This window comes from Brassica napus, chromosome C6, assembly GCF_020379485.1.
Source record: "Brassica napus cultivar Da-Ae chromosome C6, Da-Ae, whole genome shotgun sequence".
NCBI classification, from domain to species: Eukaryota; Viridiplantae; Streptophyta; class Magnoliopsida; order Brassicales; family Brassicaceae; genus Brassica; species Brassica napus.
Window position 1 is genome coordinate 9,746,093 of NC_063449.1, and position 23,055 is coordinate 9,769,147.

Genomic DNA, 23,055 nt, shown 5'->3' on the forward strand with positions numbered 1-23,055 from the left:
ATTAATACATTTTGTTTTAACTCTAAAACATAAATTAAAATCTAAAAATATGAGTAGTATAAATTTATTAAGAAACAAATAAAAGTAACAAAAGCTTATAAATTAAAATATCTATATATTAATATGTAATCCTAAATATTAATTTTTAAAATCCAAAGGGAGTAAAAAGTTTTCTCGAACTTGTCACCATCACATTATTACAACAACTTCCATCTTATAAAGTTCATCATCTTGACTTCACTTCTCGAAAAGAGAGCAAAGATCACCATGCAAACACCCTGCTTCATCACTCTCTTCATAGCTATCTCCATCTCTCAAGCCACTTCTGCTTACAGATTCCAATTCAAAAACTTCGGTATTAATGGCTCTGATCTCTTCTCGTTCCATGGAGACGCAGAGTATGGTCCCGACGCCGGTCGGATGAGCCGGTCGGGTGCTCTCGCTTTGACCCAATTCAGAATTCCTTTCTCTCATGGTCGAGCCATTTACATCAACCCAATCACCTTGAAGCCTCCCAACAACGCTTCTTCTGTTTACCCTTTCAAGACCTCTTTCACTTTCTCCATCACTCCTCACAACACAAACCCTACCCCTGGTCACGGTTTTGCCTTCCTCGTCGTCCCACGTAACCAAGACGACGCCGCTTCCGGTTTAGGCTACCTCAGTCTCGTGAACCGAACCAGTAACGGTAATCCAAATAACCATCTCTTTGCGGTTGAGTTTGATGTTTTTCAGGACAAGTCTCTTCACGACATCAACGATAACCATGTCGGAATCGACATTAATTCGGTCGACTCTGTGACTTCGGTTAAATCCGGTTATTGGGTTATGACAAGAAACGGTTGGTTGTTCAAGGATTTGAAGCTGAGCAGTGGAGATAAGTACACGGCTTGGGTCGAGTACAACAACAATTTAAAAGTGATCTCGGTTACGATCGGGCTCGCGCATTTGAGGAAACCGAACCGGCCTTTGATTGAAGCGAAATACGATCTCTCCAATGTTCTTCTCGAGAAAATGTATGCCGGTTTTGCCGGTTCAATGGGCCGTGGTGTCGAGACCCACGAGGTCTGGGACTGGACTTTCCAGAATTAGAAAACCGGGGTTATTTGATCAAAAAAAAAAGAAAACCGGGGTTATTTGATTTGAGATCGCTTTAAATCGGTTTTCGTTTGGTTTGCTTTTGATTTGATAGCTTGTAAGTGTGGCTCCCTCTAATAGTTGAAGCGAAATAAATGCTAAGTTATCGGTTTTCAGATTTCAAGAAAGAATACAACACTCTACCTAATAATAGCATAATACCAATTACCAAAGATTTAAAATACCAAAAGAATAATCAAAATTTTAATTTCTTGTTGTACTGATGCTAAGGTGATCATGTACCAACAGCATCTCCGATATAAAACTCTATTTTTTCTTTCAAAATAGAATAAAAATAAAAATAAAGTAAAATTGCTCCAATTCTACTCCATAATGGAGTGATGAACAAAAAAAATAGATTACTTCATTTATGGAGTAAATTTCATTATGAAGTGAGATATGAAGTTGGGTTGAAGCACTTCTTACTCCATATTCACTTTTACTCTATTTTAGAAGAAAAAATGGAGTAGAAATGAAAATATCCTAAATAGAGACCCGGCCCATAGCACAAGCAGAGTAAGCGACTGCTTAGGGCCCACAAAATTTGTTGTATTTTTTGGGCTTAGATTTTTTTTACTAAAATATTTAATATTTTTTTTACAAAAGAAAAATGCTCATTTTGTAACTTGGAGTAGAGCTTGAGACGTCCCTATACAATCCACATGGATAGTACATGTAGATAGGTCTGGACATCAATACTTGTTATTCGGTTTATATTTGCTACTTAATCTGGTTTGAAAAATAAAGTATTTGATGTTTTCAAGTCAAGTAATAAGTCGACAAATATTACTATTTACAAATACAAGTCAAATATCAAATATCACGACTTTTTCTAATATTCGGTATGTTACTTGTTATTAGTTCTAAAAATATGTTAAATGATTCACGCATTAAAATACTTATTTTACTACTGATATTATAATAAAAATCAAAAAGAATATTAGTTTTTAGGTATTTGATACAATACATACTTATTTTAAATTAGGCATATACACACATTAAACTAAATTACTTGAACATATTAAATAGAGTAACAAATAAAAAAAGGTATTTATTCCACGTTTAATTGTACTTATAAGTTTTAGTACATTTAATTTTAAAATTTTAAACTTAAATAGACAAGTATCAAGTATTACTAAGTAACTAGCAAATATTTGAAATAAGGTTAGTGCTTGAAGTTCTTGATCGGATCAAGTACAAATACAAGCCAAAAATTCTAATGCTTGCGCAAGGTAAGTCAAGTAGCGGGTAGGGTAAAAAATAAGTACCGGCTTGCGCCCATGCCTAGTTGTGGTTAGCACTGAATCAAATATCTGAATTTTTATAGGTATTTGTTATCTGATCTGATTCTTTTGAATAATCAGTTATCCGATTCAATTCGATCTGCATCATCGTGATATTTGATGTCCGGATATCTGAAACTTTATATTTTATTAGATATCTGATTTGATCCGTACAAATAAAGTAAAAAATAAAAATTAAATAATAACTCTAAAATAATAGAAATCATAATTTTTTTTTACAAACATAAAAGTTATTTACCTTTTAAAAATTCTAATAATTAAAGTAATCAATTTCATAAATAAAATATTGTAAAACTCTCATAAGATATGGTAATTTTATAATTTATATACATAATTATTTAAATATATGTATATATATGCATATAACAGATCAAATTTGATATTTGTTACTCAAAACATTAGTATTTGTAATTTGCTTCACTTTTTACGTATATTGCATATTAATATTTGTTTTGTTTTGTAAAGTTAGAAATATCCTCTCTTTTTTGTTTGAAACGGATAAAGAATCGAATGAAATTTTAGCCTTAATCAGTATAACCTAAAAGAAGCAACCTTATAAGAACCTATTAGGGGTGTTCAATCCGGATATCGGTTCGGTTTTTTTCGGTTTTTCGGTATTTCGGTTAGTAAAATATAACTACCACTCTAAATCCATATTTACTTCGGTTCGGTTTGGTTTATATACCGTCGGTTTTTGGTTTATTCGGCTTTATACTAAAACATAATTATTTAGTTTGAGATCATATTATATAAATTTTAGAGTCATATTGTCATCGCAGTCATTTATTAAAAAAATATTTTTATTTTCAAAGAAAACAAAAAAATAAAAATGCTTATACCTTCAAATGAAATAATCAAATCTAGAATTAAAATCGAAGCTCGAAATTTTGAAAATAAAAATAAAAAACAAAAGAAAAGTTTTTCCACTCTTCCATATTTGGTGTTAATCAAAGTCATGCTTCTTCGAGTAAAACTCTGTTCGTTTATAAATAAAAAAAGGTTGTGAAGAATTTTTTCTAGTTATTATCTATCAAATTTATAACCTTCACTTCAATATAATCAATGCTAAAAGAAAGCAAAATGATTAAAAGAAGAAGATTAAGAAAATAAGAAGCTTCAGTTGCGATGAATTGTTATTTAATTATATTTTAAGTGTTTTTCAAATTAGGATTCTTTATTATTATAAAAAATATGGTAATAATTATTAACAAAATAATAACTTATATAACAAATAGAGTTTCATGTGACGTTATAGAATATGTACATATTTACATGTTTCTATTTTTGATCAGTTTTATTCGATTTATTCGGTTTAATCGGTTATAAACCAAACCATGTCCAAATCCTACGGTTTTTATAAAATCATATCCATTCGGTTTATATGTTATATACCAAAACCACACCATATTGTCTATTTCAGTTCGGTTTCGTTTGGTACGGTTCGGTTTTACCATATTGGATAGGCATAGAACCTATCAATAATTCAAATAAGTTAGTATTTTTGTCAATCAATAACATACTCAATCTTGTAAACTAAATTGTCTATATAAACGATATGGGACCGTTGACTCGAGTATTCGTGTGCAAAATTATTCGGTCCATGCATGTATTCAATTAAATTAGTTTTTAAACATTTTTTGTCAACTGTTTTATATGATTAAACCAAATTTTGATTGGTTGAAAGGTTATAATGAAGATTTATAAGCAATATAGAATGATCCAGCTATGTAGTTCCTGTACCCCCAAACTTTTTCTGTTCATGACCCAAATTATAATCTTACATGCCATTGTCTTGTTCTCACAATGAGTGACCCTAGGGGATTTTGTAAACAATTATCCGACATGATTAGGTCTTGCGACTGAACATGTTAAAGTTCCAATGATCTTTAAATTGTAATATTTTAGTATCAAATCAACGACAAGTGTTACATAGAAGTTCTGGTATTGTTTTCAAGTCTCAAACGATCACAAGTAACAAGTTACATGGAGACTCTCATTGCGTCTAGTGTGCGAGTGTTTTCCACCTGTAAGAGGAGAAAGAAACTACTGGTGGGCTATAAGTAAATTCATTAATAATATTGACAAAGTATATGAATAATAGCAACAATATAAGCAAAATTGTTATTCAAATAAGGATCCATCTTTGAATAAAGAAAATAATAGTTTAGCGGAACAACATAATTAAAAATAGGGGTTTTTCTGGCGTCCAGTTCGCATTATGTAATTTGATAATATGATGTTTGAAAAGTCAATGTTGCTGGCTCTTGTCACTCTAACACCGCCACGTCCAAAAAAAAATAACAAAACAAATACATTAGAAAAAACTCAGAATGCAGATCCAAATCATATGTTTCATTGCTCTATTCATAGCTTTGTTCAGCACTGAAACCATTTCCGCCATCAAATTCAACTTCAACCATTTCGACGGAACAAACCAAATCTTCATCGGTTACGTTGAGCTAGGACCAGCAACCGATGGCATGAGCCGGTCAGGTGCTCTCTCCATGACCCGTTAAAATATTGTAAGCGGAATTGTGTATCTTATTCATTCACCCATGATATGTTTATATATAAACTTAACTTGGGGAATAAGTTAAACCTACGCTAAGAATAGGAAAACTACTTAACCTAAGCTCCTTAGAGATAAGAAACTATCCTTATTTTATTACTCCCCCTCAAGTTGGCAATGACATTTCTTGAATACCTAACTTGGACAATAAAAATTGAAAGGTTGGAGCTGGTAGTGCCTTGGTTAACAAGTCCGCTGGTTGATTCTTCGTTGAAATGTATTCGATAGTAATAAGCTTGGCTTGAACAGCATCTCTCACCGTATGACAATCTTTCTCGACATGCTTCGTCCTCTCATGAAAAACAGAATTCTTGGCAATATGTATCGCAGATTGGCTGTCACAAAACAATCGCATAGGACGCACATGAGAGAAACCAAACTGTTGAAGTAGACGTTTAAGCCACTTGAGCTCACACGTCGCATCTGCCATGGAGCGATACTCTGCCCCTGCCGAAGATCTCGATACAGTCTTCTGTTTCTTAGTCTTCCAAGAGACCAATGAATCACCAAGCATCACAATATATGCCGACAAAGAACGCCTGGTGAGTGGGCACGCCAACCAATCAGAGTCACAATATGCCGTAAGTGTCAAGTTGCAAGTAGACGATAGCATGATCCCTTGATCCGGACAGCCTTTTAAATAATGAACCACACGTAGAGCTGCTAGCCAATGCTCCGCCAGTGGCTTCTTCATGAACTGAGAAAGAAGATGAACAATATAGCTCAACTCAGGACGCGTAAACGTCAAGTAGATTAACCTCCCCACGAGTCTTCTGTATTGGCTTGGATCCGCAAGAGGTTCTCCTGTGGCGAGAGAAAGCTTATGATTCACTTCGGTTGGGACTGGAGATGGTTTAGCTCCCAAGAGACCACACTCAGCAATTATATCTAATGCATATTTTCTTTGAGAAACAAAGATTTCTTTCGGTCCACGAGCTACTTCCAGTCCAAGAAAATATTTGAGCTTGCCCAAATCCTTCATCTTAAAGCACTTATGGAGATAGTTCTTGAATCTGTGTATAGTAGAAACATCGTTACCGGCGATAAGAAAATCGTCAACGTATACGAGTTTATGTAAGCAAATATTCCCTTCGATAAACGAAAACATGGAGTAGTCTTCATAGCTCTGTTTGAAGCCAAAATCCAAGAGTGTTTTACTTAGCTTAGAGAACCAACATCGTGGTGATTGCTTCAGACCGTATAAAGACTTGCGAAGGCGACACACTTTGGAGGGATCATTAGCTTTGAACCCTGGTGGTAGTTGCATATATATTTCCTCTTCCAGATCTCCATGGAGAAATGCATTATGGACATCCATCTGATAGATTTCCCATCTTTTGATTCCTGCAAGCTTAAGTAGAAAACAAACTGTATTCATCTTTGCCACCGGAGCAAAAGTATCCTTGTAGTCACGCCCTGCTCTTTGACGGTTTCCATGTGCCACAAGTCGAGCTTTGGGTACTTGTTAGAATATCTCCAGCCACATCCAATCACCTTTTTGCCTGGAGGTAACGTAGTTACATCCCACGTATGATTGTCTTCTAGAGCTGTGATCTCTGTTTTCATGGCACCGTTGAAACGTTCGTCAAGTACAGCTTCTTTGTAAGTACGTGGGACCTCCTCCGTTGTTATTGATGCAAGAAAAGCCTGATGTTTTGCAGAAAAAGCAGAGACAGATATATAATCATCAATAGGATACAGTGTTTTACCTGAAACCGCATTTGAAGAACTCTGATCAAGAGGAGAAGAAACGTGAGAGGGATCCGTAGTAGAAGCTGCGTTAGTAACAATTTTTTTGAGTAGAACCGATGGTTTCTTAATTCTCTGACCGCGACCAAGAAGTTCAAGAAGGCCAGGAGACTGCGGTGATATAACTAGCTCCAGAATGACAGTAGGAGAAGTCTGCGAAGCCGGAGAAGCATCTGTGCTCAAAGGTGCAGGAGAAGATGGCGAATACGTATCATTAGATACTTGCGAACCAGTCGGAGGAATTGTAGGCGTAGAAGGAGAAGTCGTAGTCGTAGGTGAAGAAGAAGAATTATCAGGAGATGAAGTAGAGGACGTTGGTGGAGTTTGACTAGGAGAAGTTGTACTCCCCCTGGATTGAGTAGTGGGGAGAAGCCAGTCATCCATCAAGTTGCTTTGTATGATCAGAGGTGTGACATACGCGGTGTTATCGATACCAGGAAATTGATCTTCGAAGAAGACGACATCACGGCTCTCAAAAAATTCATTGTTTCCAAATCATATAACCGCCATGCCTTCTTACCAAAAGGGTATCCCACAAAGATGCATTGACGACTCCGTTCCCCAAATTTGTCCTTATCTCGTGATCTCCGATGTGCATAAGCCAGACAACCAAACACACGAAGTACACTGTAGACAGGAGCAGCGCCGTGTAGAAGCTCATACGGTGTTTTCCCGTCCAGAACTTGGGAAGGTGTTCGATTAATCATAAGAGCGCGGCAAGAATACTTTCTCCCCAAAAAGTAACACGTAGCTTTGACTGAAACAGGCACGCCCGTGCTACGTTAAGGATATGACGATGCTTTCGTTCTACTCTACCATTTTGTTGAGGCGTATCAACACACGAAGTCTGATGCATGATTCCATTGTTCTGAAAATATTTCTTGAGAACCATAAATTCTGTTCCATTGTCCGATCTCACCGTTAGAACCTGATGACCAAATTGGCGAACACTCATGGCGCAAATTTTTTGTAGAAGGGTGGCGACTTCTGATTTTTCTAACATTAAAAATGTCCAAAAAATTAATTTTTTTAACTTTACAGAAATTTCTCTATAATATTATTTGAGAAGTGAGTTTCTTACGTGTCGCGCTCACGTTAACTCCCACGGTAGTTGATTACGATGATACACTTAATGAATCAAATATATCTAATTATCATTATTAAATATTTATTCTATTTTTCCTTTTTTATTTAAGTTTCCTTTTTCTTTATTTTTTTCAAAAAACCAATATAATAAAGAAAATTTATAAATTTTAAAAACGAAAATATCTTTTATATATATAGTGTAATTCATAATTAGGAAAGTTCACAAAATAATCTTGATTTTAAAGTAAAGAAATAATCTTCCCTTTTAAAAGATAATCTTAAAAAATATAATATATATTTTAAAAGTATTAAGAATTTTATTTAAATCAATCTATTTCTCAAATTATTACAAAATAATTTAATAACACAAATTAAGATATATTTAATGAATAAAATTTAATTTAATCTTTCTTTTTTATTTAAGTTTCCTTTTATATTTTTCAAATTAACATATATGATAAATAAAATATTAATAAAATTTAAGAAAAATATTTTTTATATATATAATGTTATTTCATAAAAAAGAAAGTTTATAAAAATAATCTTGATATCAAAGTAAAGAAATAATCTTCCCTTTTAAAATTTATCGGTTATGCTTTATGTAACTTTGTACCTATCATCATTTTATTTTTATAATTTTCTTTTTCCAAATTAACATATACTAAATTACTAAAAAATCAAAATATATTTACACATCTAAGATAAACAACCAAACTAATACAATGAATAGAAATAGTTATACTTTAATTTGACGGAATATGTAACACAATATACCCACAAAATGAGTTACTAGACCAATTCAAAAATTTTATACAAAATCAAACATTAAATTAAATAATATATTTTATTTATAGTAATATTTTTATACATACAAATTATAGAACGGCTCAACATATTACAAATAAATATGAAATTTTCAAATAATATTATAAATGTATATATTAACCAACTATTACAATTAAGTGTTTTGTATAACTTATATATATATATATATATATATATATATGCATAAGGTTTCAAAGGACTATCATTGTTATATTTATTTATGTAAATTTGAATCGTTAACACTTTAGTTTACTTTTACTATTTGATTTTCAAAACAATATATATTGAATTATACATAATCTTACTAAAATATGTTTACAAATCTAGGACAAGAATCAAACTACATCAAAATAATAAAATTAATCAAAATTTTATGCTGTACAACAAAAATATTATTAGTTGAATCGGAAAAGTAAATGTTATCTAATATATCCAAATAATAACCAAACAATCGAGATATTATATATCCAAAATTATACGTCTAATTAAAATAAATTAATGTTATTTAAAATCATTCATATTGATTACAATATAAATAATATAATAATTAAAACTAAAATATTATAATATATTTATTTTATAATATTTATATCCGTGCATGAGCACGGAAAAATTACCTAGTGTTTTCATATTTTCTAGTACAACGTTATATTTAGTATAAGATATTAAAAATTGGAAAATCTCAGAGATATAACTAAAAAGTTCTATCACAACAATATTACAAGATCATTTTTTTTTCAAAGAACATTCACCAACGTTTAAAAGACTAAACTATTGTAAACACTAAACCCTAACTCACATTCTTAAATATTAAACCCTTGTGCTCACTAAATCTTAATCCAAATATAATCAATCATATAGCTATAAATATAAGTATATTTATTATTTTAATGAATGCTTTTTTGGAATATTTTGCTATCTTGGGATAAAAATATTTTATTAATTTTTTAAGGTATTTTTCTCATTGAAAATTCTTCTATACACAAGTTTGGGAGGAGGAGAGACTAGAGAGTACGAAAAGTGGAAACATTGTTGCTATTATAGAACTATGTATAAAAGTATATATATATGATATTTATTATTTGTATAGTATACTCATTAGTAAGCCCTAATGAAACCACTAGGTCACTTGACATACAAGTAACCTTTAATCTATATGAAAGAATACATGTTGTATATATATTGCCTTCAACTGCAAGATTCTTCCCAAGCTTGATATCTTGACTCTATTCACACTGGTTTTGTCCTGATTTTGCTTCTGCAACTAACCTATCTACAAGCCCCTTGAGCCTCTCTGCCCCTAAACCAGGTCTGATCTTAGCCACATCTTCCACAACTGTGCAATCCTGTTTCCCACCACACCACCCACCAGGAGTGAAACCACCTTTGTTGGTCCGCATAAGCAGTTCCTTATCGATCTTATCCAAAGCACTGTCATCTCTACTGAACTTTCTAGCAAACGGAGCACCGCTGGCAATCATTGGCTCCATGTCTCCTAAGGACAACGTACGAGGATGCTGTCTCGGTGGTCTGTCCCACGCGATGTAGTGAAGATCATGGTTCACCACGGTTTTGGAGAACTCAGGGGAGTTACATATGACTGTGTGGAAGTAACCTTCAGGAGAAGAAACAAAGTTTGTGTAATACATGAGTAAAGTTCTTGGTAAGTTGTCCCAACCCCAAATGATATACTCCACGAAGGAGCGAGAGAGAGCCATCCAAGCTGATCCTGAGATAAAAACCAACAAGAAGTTTCAAACTTCATTGCAACAAGAACAGACTTATTGCTTATGCAACAAGTAATAAGTTTCACTTCATTGCAACAAGAACAAAGTTATTGCTTATGAAACAAGTACTATGTTTTAACTTTAGGGTTAGAAGAAAAGTACTGACCGGTATGTAACTTAAACGCAGTTGGTAAACTTCGACCAGGTCTGACCCAAAGAATGTCTGCTTTGTTTAGCATGTAGAGTCCAGGATCAACCATTAATGGCATTGCCCGTTTTTCACTTCACCATGAGACACCAAGAAACATTAGTTTCAGATAACGATAACTATTTTTTTTCTTTTTTGAGAAACTGAGAGAGAGCTCACTTTTTCCAACCTAAGTCACTTGTGTGGTCGATAAAGCTGACGTTGCGGTCCAAAGTTGAAAATGTATACAAAAGATCTTCAAAACATAAAAGATTATTTAGTGAAACCTACCAAGATCAAGATCAAGAACAAAAAGGAAAGAAAGATGGAAGTGTTTACCATCTTGTGTCACTAATGGATAATCTGAAGCACTGAGATTGATAAACCAATCCCAATCCGGACTTCTCTTAAGAAGAATGGCACAAGCGTGAAGGGTATTAGCCACCATTGTTGGTCCAGTATAGGTCACAAGATTAGCTTTGGTTATCATATAAACATTCCCAATCTTAGAATACATAGAATCATTACTAATGCGAGAAGCCAGCTCTAGTCTCTCGTCAAGGGATGATTCAAGATCCAAGTGAACAATGTATTGGTTTCTTGGATGGTACAATGCTCTAAGAGTTCTCCAAAGGCTTTCAATATCTCCTTTAGACCCGGAGACAAGGTAAGCAAAACGTGGGAGCTTGTCCTCCTCAATTTTTGGATCATTTGTTGCGAAATGTGGAATAGTTTCATTGAATGGTGGTCGAAATGAAGTCATTAGACCCATGTTGAAGGAGGTTGCGATGAGGACAACGCAAACAAGAGATGTGATCACAAATGAGAATACCCATTTCTTATCCATGTTTGCATACCCCATTGATGAGGATTTGTAACCATGAGACATAGTCTGACACATGGAAAAAACTCTTGCTTGAATCAAGAACCTCTTTAGCAAATCTTTTTCTGCATATACATCAACTCAGCAATCTTGGTTTAGGCCACTAGCATCATAATCATTAGTTCATATCAAACAAATAGAGATTTTATTATTAGAAATCGAAAGATAATGTTTTTGTCCTCTAAAGCCGAGGAACTAAACAAAGATTGAAGGAACAGAGATTGAAACCTGTTTTCTTGTTCCTTTTCTCTGTATTGGTGCAACGAGAGCAAGAACTGAGGTTTGATACGTTCCGAAATAAACATAGAAAAACATAGACAGTTAAAAGAACTCTCTTCTGTCGACTAAAAGTTATATAGAGATGATGAAGAGAGAATAAACTATGAAACTCTTCCCAAATAACTTTTTTTCCTGAAAAGGAAAATGTAAATCCGTAAAGTTTATATCTAACGTGTAACGCAATCAATGGATGGTATAGAGTTAGTGTCTATATGGGAGTACTGGTACAGAAGAATAAGTCTTTACAATTTTTTTTCTTTTCTTGAACACAGAAAATTGATTTGGGGTTATGCAAGTGTAACAAACGCACAAGGAAATGTGATAACAACACTTCAACCACACTCGCAATTATTATTCCCTTTCTAAAATTAATTTGCTATAATTAAGAAACTCTTCTATTTACTCACCTTTTATAACATTTTAGGAAATTTTATTAATTATGTGTTTGAGTTATAAATATATCATTCAATTCTCATAACCGATTTGATTGTACGGTTAACTTATTTGATAAATGAATTTAAACAAACAACTTTAACTTGCGAGTAGGAAAATGATTTGTATTTTTTTTCTGGTTGAGTTGCATTAACTGGATTAGAGAAACAAGCCAGTGGTAATGAAGGTACGTATGGACCACGTTTATACCTGAAATTAATAATAAACATTTAATATTCTTCTTCTTCTTTATATTAAAAATTTCTCAATACAGATTAGTTTTGATTAATTGAGACTAACATATAATTGACTATTGACCCTGAAAAACCTATGAGCTGGTCAATGAGAGTTAATAAAAACAACTTCATCTCGAACCGCGCGGATTTTTGTTTTCATTTATTTTTATATAAACATTTTGTTTTCAATTCTAAATTGGTATATATTAAAATATATATGTGTCTATCAATTTTTAAAACATAATAAATTTACGGTATATTTTTTTCACTGAATAGATTGTTTCAAACTTTCACATATATTTGTATCTTCTTCTATATATATATTTTCAGATTATTATTTCATTATTAAAATTGTAACTATATATATAAATATTAGTAAAATATTTTTTTATTGTCATATTCAAAAATATTGTAACATTTCACAAATTGAAAAAAGTTTTTTTTTAAAATTAAACTTTTCGCTTCACAGATTTATATTATCGAATAAATAATTAAACATTTAGTTTTTGTTTAATTTTTAAAATATACTATGTAGTTTAAAATTTGATTTCATTGGTTTAATGTAGTAAAGATTAATCATTGTTAGATAATATGATTTCTGTTATTTTAAAAAAAAATCTTCATAATTTTAAAATTTAACATCGACAAATATTTAAATAATTAACATATAGATGTATAGTATTACACTATTAAATGATATCTATTTAATTTATACTATCTATAAATTTAAAGGATCATCTATTTTTTAAATCCAATTATTGATAGCCCAATAAAAATTTCTGGTAGGCCCAAAATTTAAATGATAAGATTAGAGATTAAATATACCATGACTTTATAGGAATATGTCCATTAGGTACATTTTCAAAAAAATCATACATGATTCAATGTTCTGACTTCTGTTTTAATATATAAGATAATAAAATATTTTTCTATAAAAATATTAAAATAACAGCCTTTAGGAAAAAACGCGTATTTTAAATATTTCTAGCAGAAACAAGAAATATAAATAGAAAATGCGAACGTAAAAACAAAATGGCCCTGTTCGTTTGTACATCTGGAAGATGCATCCAGATGGTCCATCTAGATGTTTTATCCAGATGCTCCATCTGGGTGTTGTTCGTTTCTTCATTTCGTCCATGCATCCAGATGAATCATCTGAATGCAACTATGTTTGTTTGCTTTTCATTTTTTAGCTTCCATCTACATCCAGGTGGACTTGTTAATAAAATGATTAAAATATAATTTTTTATGTCTCGGCGGAAAAATAGCATTTTTATGATTTTGGCGGAAAATATTTTTGCGGTTTTTGAGGAAAAATGTGCTTTTGGTGAAAAATTGCATTTTTGTGGTTTTGGCGGAAAAATACGTTTTTATGGGTTTGGCGGAAAAAATACGTTTTTGCGGTTTGGACGGGAAAAGTGTGTTTTGCAGTTTTGACGGGAAAAGTGTTTTTGACGAGAAATTTTTTTTTCACGATTTTGGCGGGAAAAGTTTTTTCGCGATTTTGGCAGGAAAAGCATTTTTGCGGGTTCGACGGGAAAATACATTTTTTCCGGTTTTGGGTGGGAAAATACATTTTTCCGATTTTGGCGGGAAAATGCGTTTTTCCGATTTTGGCGAGAAAATGCGTTTTCCAGTTTTGGCGGAAAAATGCGTTTTTTCGGTTTTGGCGGAAAAATTTCATTTTACGGTTTTGGCGGAAAAATGCATTTTTTCGGTTTTGGCGGGAAAATCTGTTTTTCCGGTTTTGGCGGAAAAATTGTGTTTTTCAGTTTTGGCGGGAAAATGCGTTTCTCCGGTTTTGGCGGGAAAATTCTATTTTCCGGTTTTGGCGAGAAAATGCATTTTCCGGTTTTGGCGGGAAAATTGTGTTTTTCGGGTTTGGCGAGAAAATTGTGTTTTTCCGATTTTGGCGAGAAAATGCTTTTTTGCGGTTTTGACCGGAAAATATTTTTTGGAGTTTGGCGGGAAAATGCGTTTTTTGGATTTTGGCTGGAAAATGTGTTTTTTTTTTGTTTTGACGGGAAAATGCATTTTTCGGTTTTGGTCGAAAAGTGCGGTTTTACTGGTTTAGCCGAAAAATGTGTTTTTATGGAAATGTGTCTTTTACGTTTTTTTTGCGGAAAAACGCATCTTGCAGTTTTGGCAGGAAAGTATGTTTTCCAGTTTTTGCGAGAAAATGTATTTTTTGGTTATAGTAGAAAAATATATATGCAAAAAAATAGAATTTAGGGTTTGAAAATAATATTTTGATTTTAAAATGTCATTTTTGTCATTTATCTTTTTGGACTGAACTAGATGCATCTGCATCCAGATGCACCATCAAGACTCACCTTCATTTGGGTGAGAATTTGAGATGAGTTCTTAAAAATCCAGTTGGGTGATCCATCTGGATGTAGCATTATAATGCACAAAACGAACATCGATTTGCATCAACGCCCGGCAAACGAACATGGCCAATATCTTTAATTAAAAAATGCTGTAAAAACAATTAAATTAAATAATTCTAAAAGATTATTAAAATGGAGCAGCAGCCTTTAGGAGAAAAAAAAAACGTAATCTTTTTTGTTTGGATATCAAGAAAGAAACAAGAAACATAAAAAATGGAAATGTGAACGCAAACATCGAGGCTTTTAATCTTCAACTCAGTTTTTCTTCTCTTATGGGATCAACAAAAAGTCTGCCCTCTCTCTGTACTTCCGAAACATCTTCTCGTATGTTCTCTTCTTCCTTAAAGCTTAAACCTTTACATCCTTTTCTCTTCAGTTTAAAACCTTTTCGAACACTTGTCGTGTTCCGAGTTGAATCAGTTTTTGTCATAATCAAGGTCTGATCTTTATCGTCTTTTTGGCGGTTTCGTGGCACAGGAACAAATGGGTTCTCCGGTTTCACTCTGCAACGGCGGCTTAGATGCGCGACGGCTAGTAATCGGAGATCTGTCGTCGAGAGAGACCACGGAGGAGGAAGACGACTACGCTGTGTTCTCCGGTGAGGAGGAAGAGGAGGAGGAGGAGGAGGAGGAGGAGGATGGGTGGAGAGAGGATCGTTTCTGTTTCTACTTTGTGAAGCAGTTCGCTTACGATGACCCTGAGATTAAGGCTAAGATCGATGAAGCTGATAATGAGATTTATAATTGCAACAGTGAGAGGATTCACATTGCAAACAGATTGAAAGCTAAAAGGGTAAAAGCTTCCTCCTTTGAGAGCCTTTTTGTTGATTTTTAATGGTCTCAAGTGTGTTGTTATCTTGGTGTAGGCTGAGAGATTGTCTCTGATGTCATCACTTGATGTAATGAAGGATCAAGAAACTACCAACAGGTTAAGTGAGGTTAAGATGGAGATGGAGTTGTTGGATGCTCAAATGGGTTGTGTGCTTGATCAAAGAGACAGAGCCTTTGAAAGGATTAAATTATTGAGGATACAACGAGACAAAGGGGTTTGTGTTTCTTTCATGTCAAAGGCTTGTTGGTGTGTCTTAAAGATCTTGTTTTTTTTTTTTCCTTCTAAAATCTAGTGTGTTGTGTTTCTGTAGAATGCCGCCTTTTTCCAGAGCCGTGCTGTCATGAAGAAGGCCATAGAGTTAGCTGCTTGTGGAAACTTTAGAGATCTTGAAGAGCTTGCTTACTCCGAGGTTTGTTTTTGTCAAGTCTATTGGGTCAATGTTCTAAAAAACGGTTTAGGCAGCACCTAGGCTTCTGACTAGTCAGCAAATACGACCTAAACAAAATGACTTAAAAAAAAAAAAAAATTAAAAGTATTAATTAGGCACCTGTCTAATCAATAATTCCTTATAAAACGCCTAATAGCGCCTACCGATTTTTCTTTTAAACATTGAATGGGTGTATGTCTCTGAGGTTTGAGTTTGTGTTCTTACTTGGTCTTTGTCTTTTGAATAGGTTGATAAATTTATGTCTCGTTGGAACAATGACAAAGCTTTTAGGGATGATTACAAGAAAAGAATCTTGCCTTCACGAAAGCTAAGGGGCAATGAGCAGATTAGGAGCTCAGAATGTGATGTAGATACTGAGAATAGAGATGAAACAGCAATAGAACTCAAGAGGTTTTGTACTGAGGAGGAGGAGGAGAGTGATAAAGAAGCTTTGAAGGAGAAGAGACGAGAAGAGCAGTTAGAGAAAGCTAGACTAGCGATGGAGAGGAAGAGGAAGCTACATGAGAAAGCTGCTGCTAAAGCTGCCATAAGAGCTAAGAAGGAAGCTGAGAAGAAACTCAAGGAGCTCGAGAAGAGAGCTAAGAAGAAGAAGGTTCTAGAGAGAACACCAGAGACAGTCACGGAAGCATCAGAGCCGGAGAAGGAGAAACCACTGAATGGGAGATCAGTGAGTTGGAACCAGAGAAGTTTGAGGTACAGACATCACAAGAAAGGAAACGAGAATGTCCCCAAAGCCATCTTGAAGCGTAGGAGAGCTTACAGGTTATGGGTTTGGAGTGTTTCCTCTGCTGCACTTGCGCTCCCTCTAGCTCTCTTCATTGTCTTCTTTTACGTTCGATGAGAGGAAGAAGAAGAAATGTAAAAGGAGATTTAAGTTAGATTAGTGTTGTGTTTGGTGTCATAAAATTTCAAGAGTAGTCAAGGAATTTGCATCCATAGAGAGTTATGAGGTCTCTCCATGGATGGAAATGTCTTTGACCATCTTGTAATTCATGATTCTAAACAGAGACATTTCATAGTTTATATGTTTTGATCTGTTTGTTGACATTAGGAACCAAGACACTCTCTTAGTGGTGATTAGTTTAATATTGTATATACATGTAAGAGTCATCATGGAATCTTTTACATAAATATAACTTTTGGATTGGCTTCTTTTGTTTGCGTTGTGTGAACCTTCTAATCAATGAGAGTTTTTCGATATGTATTAGATGTTGAGAAACCTTCTATTGGACTTAGAGGCTTCTCTCATCAACATGGGTTTACAGAGGAGAGAAGCTATGGCTGTCATTCGGCCTTTGTCTATCTAGAAAGTCCCTCTGTTTCTTGAAGAGTGTTCATTCTCATTCTCTCAATTCTTGTGGGATTGTAGGCAAAGACGTGCAGCTTCAAGAAGAGAAGTTCTTCACAGTGGCGGATCTAGAAAATATATTGAGTGGGGGCATAATTAATTAATTAATTATTATATAAATTAATTATTATTCAATAATATTCCTTAAATGTGTTCTAATATTTTTCAATAAGAATAACATTTAGAAGAAAAATAAATTTGTGAAATAATATAACTAAAAAATAAATGAAGAAAAATAGTGAATATACTAACAAAATGATATGAAAAAAAATACTTGAATTCAAAAAAAAATGTATATATACATATATATTTTTTGTTTTTTTGAACACACTTGAACTCAAAATATATAAAAACAAAAGATTTAGAATGAAACCAATATAGGAACAAGGAAAAAAGAACATGAGAAAACTAATGAAACACGTGGTCAAGAAAAAGAAACCAGAAAAGTAAAGGAAAGATAAAAATAGCACTATTTAAGGTTGCAGATGGGTTCGAACGTTGGTCTAGTGGGGGCAGAAAAAACGTTTTAACCAATAAGGCAGCAGAACACATTGTTCTCCTAGTGTATTTAAATTTAATTAGAGATTTTACTGGGGGCAGCTGCCCCCATGCTGCGTAACGTAGATCCGCCCATGGTTCTTCATACAGATTTTTCTCACACTACCTTTAGAAGAATCATTTTTACTAATGGGAAAAAATTGCTGTTGTTACAGTAGTTGCTAAGGGAGCTTACCCTTTGGTCAGTTTTCATCTCTGTAGAAAATTTTCCCTCTGAAAATGTTAACTTAAGTTAAAGCTAAGTTTTGTGTGGGATCTGTCTTTTATCTTAAGCTGAGCAGTGTAGGAGGATCTAGGTTGGTTGATGTAGTTGTATTTGCTGTAACTATAAAATTAAAATGAAAAACATAAAGATCTTGCTACATTAATATTTTTTTCTACCGTTTAAAAAATATTGTTTTAGACAATGCATCTTTTCCAGCTACAGAATTTGTTATCTTTGGAATGTAGTTTTAAAAACTAATACGTTTTATCGTTTTAAGTAAAAAAGTAAACCTAAAAACAGTTTTACAGCACAATTAATCATCCCCTAGTTGCAGCTTTGAGATATAATAAATTCATGTGTTGTTGAGGTTTGTTCTTTGTAAGAGCCTAAGTATGTTTCATGTTTGTGTTGGTTTTTCATTTGTAGCATCACTGGGAATTCGGGTTTCAAGCCTGTTTTTATGACGACATTGATTCTGTCTAGCAACATTATTCAGCTCCATAACGAAATCTTTTCTTTAACATCGTTTCTTTGGCTATTTGAATTTAATGGTATCCAAGGAAGAAAAAGGAGCTCAGGTTCTGATAGTTCCTGAACTTGGTTTGTTCATTGCTTCAGCTCTGGACAAGGTTAAACCTTTCTGGTTCACTTGTAACCTGTTAACCAGTATCTTGCTCTGCAGTAATCTGGCCTTATGAATGAATCTTTCATAGGTTGGGAATGTTTCTGCAACTTGTAGTAAGATACCTTCGCTTGCTCTTGAATAGGAAGTTAGGAACCTCCTAGGTATGAATGATGAGCACCAATTCTGCTGATGTGTCTTCATTCTATATGTTGCATCTAGGCGATGGATGCTTCCTCAAATACATCATATCAACTGGGTCGCATCAAATGTGTTGCATCAAATTGTTATAGATGTGATATTGTTGGGATTATGCTCACGAGTCTACGCACACTAGGATTTTAAGATTGGGATGCCTTCTATATATCTTGTATTCTTGTAATATTAATGTAAGCTGAATACTATCTCTAAATTTTTTTTTGAACACAAAGTTTCTTTCATTCATAATCAATCTTGTTCAGTACAATAGAAAGAGGGAATTAGCCATCCTTTTTGTCCATACGCATAACATACAACACATAAATAAGCTAAGTAAGATAAGTCTTCAACCAAAGATGACAGCGAATTCGAGACGGTGCTTGAATGCGTCGGGAGAGCCTTCACGACAAAGTCGAACAGCTGGAGAATAGTCACGTAATGTGACGTTGAGGTCCAGACCTCATCTACGAGAACTACCAAAGTAATCTCGATTGCATCTTCAAGTCCCGTGGAGACCGCTACGCAAGATGGCAAACCGATGAGGAAACTGAAGCATACACTCGGCACCAAGACCGAGGAAATACCTATTTCCATAGGAAAAAGGTAAGGTGGTAACAGTGTCTCCTCGGCAGAGGAGAATGGTCGAGAGAGAACCGAGGTTAACACGCCGGAAATCTCTGATAAAGAAAATCTCTGTAATAATCTGAAACGCTTTTTCATTCTTGAGTTTGGGCTTTGGTAAGCTTCTACTTGGGCTGTTTCTATTTGAGCTGGCAGGTTGTGTAGCTCTAATGGGCCAAACCCAATCATAAGTGAAAAGTAACCCATTGCACCTAACCTGCTCGGAGCAAAACGCGTCGGATTTTGGCTGTTTGACGGTGCCATAGGAGAGGTCACCGGAGATGCGTCGGAGAGAAACAGTACAGCCGTTGAGGAGGATCCACGCAAGGGCAGAGAGCAGCACTTTAGGAGACGAGTACAGTGAAGAAACATCTAAGAAATTAAGGTCTGGTCTCATGGAGATCTGAGATCTGATGCCTGAAAGCTGGGAGAGAGCAAAACACAGTATGATAAGAGGCTCAGTCCTTACCGGAGACGGAAGGGAAGAGCTCGTTAAATAAGAACTATGCTCCAAGGGCTGGTGAAAGTACGGGACATAGTCGATCTCTTGACCCGTCCGACAGCTACTAGAGCGAGGTTCATCGGGAACTCTCCCTAAGAACCAGAACATAGCGGCGGTGAGAGAATCCTCTCGACTCGTCGCTAGAGCAGAAACCATCTGAGGAGAAAGGACCGCCGGTAGATCTGAGACAAAGAGTCCTCGGCTTCGTCGTTGCGTCCGTTGGGGTCTCCCTCCTCCGATAGAACAAATGTTGTAACACAGTAACAAACGATAGAGAAAGTGAGAAAAAGCCATGAAGATGAAAGAGCTTGAGGTTCCCGGTGACAGTGCCCAGCGCCGGCGAGAAAACGCTTCACCGGCGCCGGAGAAAGAAGATCTGGGATGTGCCTCGAAAATTGTGTCTAGGAGAGAAAGTTTGCTAAAAAATTTGGTCTATACTATCTCTAAATAATAAACTCTTTTTGCATTTGTACCTAGTCAATTTGGTGAACCACATTACATAGTTGTGTCTTTAATTGTTACATCTGTTCCTTCTCCTTTATGCTACAACGAATTCCTCGAGATCATTTAGTTTCCTCTTTACAGTCTAGTTACCAAGAACGGAACCACAGTAAAGACATGTGATGTTGTCTCTTTAGTGGGAAAGAGAAATTCAAGGTAAGCTGTTGAAAATGAGGTTAGTTAGTGATTTATTTTAGAAATGTTGTGTTAATTGTGTTTGAATCACAGATTGGAGGGATCAAAACGAAGAAAGGAAATTTCAGTTGAAATCATCAGATATCTCTAGAAAGAAGCTGTAACAAGTTATCAAGGATTAAGTATAACATTTTATATGTTTTAAATTTTTATTTAATAATTATGTTTGTGTTACATATGTATACTCACCCACAAAATCATTACATGCGTATGCATGAAGACTTTGTATACTTATAAAATCCTCACAGTATATATGCTATAACGGTCTCTTCCACAAAAGAAAACAATATAACAGCTCAAAAATACAATATAAATTATAACACTCACTTTTCAATATTTTATAAAGTTAATTAAGCATACCCGCAATATCCATACTCACACTCAAACCCTGACTTGCACTTCCTCGTGCACTTCCCACAATGGTTAGGGTTAAAGTTAACGTACGTGCAAACACCACCGCAGCAACGCTGCCCAAAACCACACTTCTTACCGCATCGACCACAGTTATTCATGTCTCCAAGAATATTTCGACAATGCATCTTGCAGCAATGCAATAGGCTCGTGCCATTGTTCGCTTTGAATCCATTGCAAATGTTGTAACTCTCCACGTGACATCTCATTCCTTTCTTGATCTTCTTGTACTTAGAAACTAGTAGTCTAGTTTTGGATGAAACTGTCACGTTTGAGAGTATTGTGAGAGCTTCATCAAGAATGTAAAACTCGGGATCTTCTTCGTCGGCAACCTCATCACCCAAAACGGAATGAGGATTAGATGTTGTTGTTATTAGGAAGTATAGGATTAAAGAGAGAAGTGAGGTGCTTTTAATGATAGTATTGGGAATCTTAATGACCATTTTTGTGTTTTAAGTAAGAGATTAACCAAAGAGATTTTGGCTTTGGAGCAGAGAAGAAGCAATGAAAGGAAGAGTGGGACTTAAGAGAAGATCTATGCTCTTGCAAATGATGGGTATTTTAAGGCAGCAACAAACATTATTTTAAATTCTGATTTTTATATATTTAAAAGAATTTGAAAAACTTATAGGCCATTGCTTAAAATGAATTAATTATTCCTCAAATCTAGGCTGCCACAAGTGATCGTTGTCTAGATGAAGTCATACACGTTTGGATCTCATTGGTGAAAAAAGTTTTTTTTTTTTAAACGGTATAATTAGTTTCTGGAAGAGCCATAATAATATCACTGTATCAAACATGGTTAAAATCGAAATGGAAACGTTTGAACATTAATTTTGATTTACATGTTTGATCTTCAATTTTTGGGGTTATTAAGAGGTTTCAAACAAAACTCATAATTATTCAAATCTAAAATTAAATCGTAGTATAATATTAATTTTGTTACTATATACTCCATTTGTTTCTCAATAAGTGTCATTTTGACATTTTTTACACAGATTAAAAAAGTGATGAAAATATATGTAAATTATTATTAATTACACATCTTTGATCAATAGTATTTGAGATAAATAAAACTATTTATAATATCAATGCAGTTTAAAATTAATTTTTAGCTGAAAGTAAATATAATTTTCATTGAAATTGTAAAGTGATATTTTTTGCGTAACAAAAAAAAATGTTAGAATGACATTTAATCATTTATTATGAAACAGAGAGAATATTTTTCATTGTTATATGCAACACCTGGTATCTATAGTCAGTTAAGCTAATCTTTAACCTTTTTTTGACATCAGCTAATCTTCAACATTAATTTTGTTTTATCAATTACGTTCATTATTTTACTAAGTATTTGTACTTTCTGCCACTATTCATTTTCTTTTTATCTCTATGTTGATTGATTCAGAAAAGTTTTACAGTCAAGACAAATACGAAATCGTATTCCTTATTTGCGTCGTTACTTCTAATACAAACGATTTATGTATAACCCTCGTATACTCGTCATGTATATTTCTTCTAATCTATAAATGTCACAGATGATTCAGTTTTGATCAAAAGTCAAAAGGCAATTTTTGTTCTATTGTGCATTATATAATACCTTATATAATACACGTTAATATATGTAAATTCGATCTCGATTATTAACTAGATACGTGACTCCCTATAAGGAAAAACGATTAAATAAAGGAAGTCAAACGAATTAACATTAATTTAAAAATCATGAATGGACAACACACATGCATGACTGATAAAAAAACAGCACAAGTTCTCTTCAACTGCATGTGCATAAGTTGTCTCTTAAGCTTATGTTT

General features: G+C 33.9%; 5 protein-coding genes across 7 annotated transcripts; 2 read left to right on the forward strand and 3 right to left on the reverse strand.

Annotated features, from left to right (window-relative positions):
* Nucleotides 1-218: 218 nt before the first annotated feature.
* Nucleotides 219-1,249, forward strand: LOC106403120 (lectin-like protein At1g53070). Its single transcript, XM_048760484.1, has one exon. It carries the CDS (start codon nucleotides 268-270, stop codon nucleotides 1,090-1,092), a length of 825 nt encoding a protein of 274 aa, XP_048616441.1. The 5' UTR covers nucleotides 219-267; the 3' UTR covers nucleotides 1,093-1,249.
* Nucleotides 1,250-6,595: 5,346 nt separating this feature from the next.
* LOC125588328 (putative protein TPRXL) lies at nucleotides 6,596-7,143 on the reverse strand. The gene is made up of 2 exons (XM_048759623.1): nucleotides 6,720-7,143; nucleotides 6,596-6,657 (listed from the first exon to the last, which is right to left on the reverse strand). The coding sequence occupies exons 1-2, from the start codon at nucleotides 7,141-7,143 to the stop codon at nucleotides 6,596-6,598; spliced, it is 486 nt and encodes a 161-aa protein (XP_048615580.1).
* A 2,541-nt stretch (nucleotides 7,144-9,684) lies between these two features.
* Nucleotides 9,685-11,814, reverse strand: LOC106405148 (beta-glucuronosyltransferase GlcAT14B). 3 transcript variants are annotated; one of them, XM_022705245.2, is made up of 5 exons: nucleotides 11,696-11,814; nucleotides 10,924-11,476; nucleotides 10,765-10,840; nucleotides 10,564-10,679; nucleotides 9,685-10,399 (listed from the first exon to the last, which is right to left on the reverse strand). In XM_022705245.2, exons 1-5 carry the CDS (start codon nucleotides 11,780-11,782, stop codon nucleotides 9,897-9,899), a joined length of 1,335 nt encoding a protein of 444 aa, XP_022560966.2. In that variant the 5' UTR covers nucleotides 11,783-11,814; the 3' UTR covers nucleotides 9,685-9,896. The 3 variants fall into 3 exon arrangements, with proteins under 3 accessions (XP_022560966.2, XP_013701199.1, XP_022560967.1); XM_013845745.3 differs by having other exon boundaries at nucleotides 10,924-11,570; nucleotides 11,696-11,806; XM_022705246.2 differs by having other exon boundaries at nucleotides 10,924-11,532; nucleotides 11,696-11,789.
* A 3,154-nt stretch (nucleotides 11,815-14,968) lies between these two features.
* On the forward strand, nucleotides 14,969-17,235 carry LOC106402598 (proton pump-interactor 4-like). Its single transcript, XM_013843366.3, has 5 exons — nucleotides 14,969-15,128; nucleotides 15,282-15,596; nucleotides 15,670-15,849; nucleotides 15,946-16,044; nucleotides 16,310-17,235. Exons 2-5 carry the CDS (start codon nucleotides 15,288-15,290, stop codon nucleotides 16,922-16,924), a joined length of 1,203 nt encoding a protein of 400 aa, XP_013698820.2. The 5' UTR covers nucleotides 14,969-15,128; nucleotides 15,282-15,287; the 3' UTR covers nucleotides 16,925-17,235.
* A 3,712-nt stretch (nucleotides 17,236-20,947) lies between these two features.
* On the reverse strand, nucleotides 20,948-22,429 carry LOC106405454 (protein GRIM REAPER-like). The gene has a single exon (XM_013845993.3). It carries the CDS (start codon nucleotides 21,685-21,687, stop codon nucleotides 21,184-21,186), a length of 504 nt encoding a protein of 167 aa, XP_013701447.1. The 5' UTR covers nucleotides 21,688-22,429; the 3' UTR covers nucleotides 20,948-21,183.
* Between the last annotated feature and the right edge of the window lie 626 nt (nucleotides 22,430-23,055).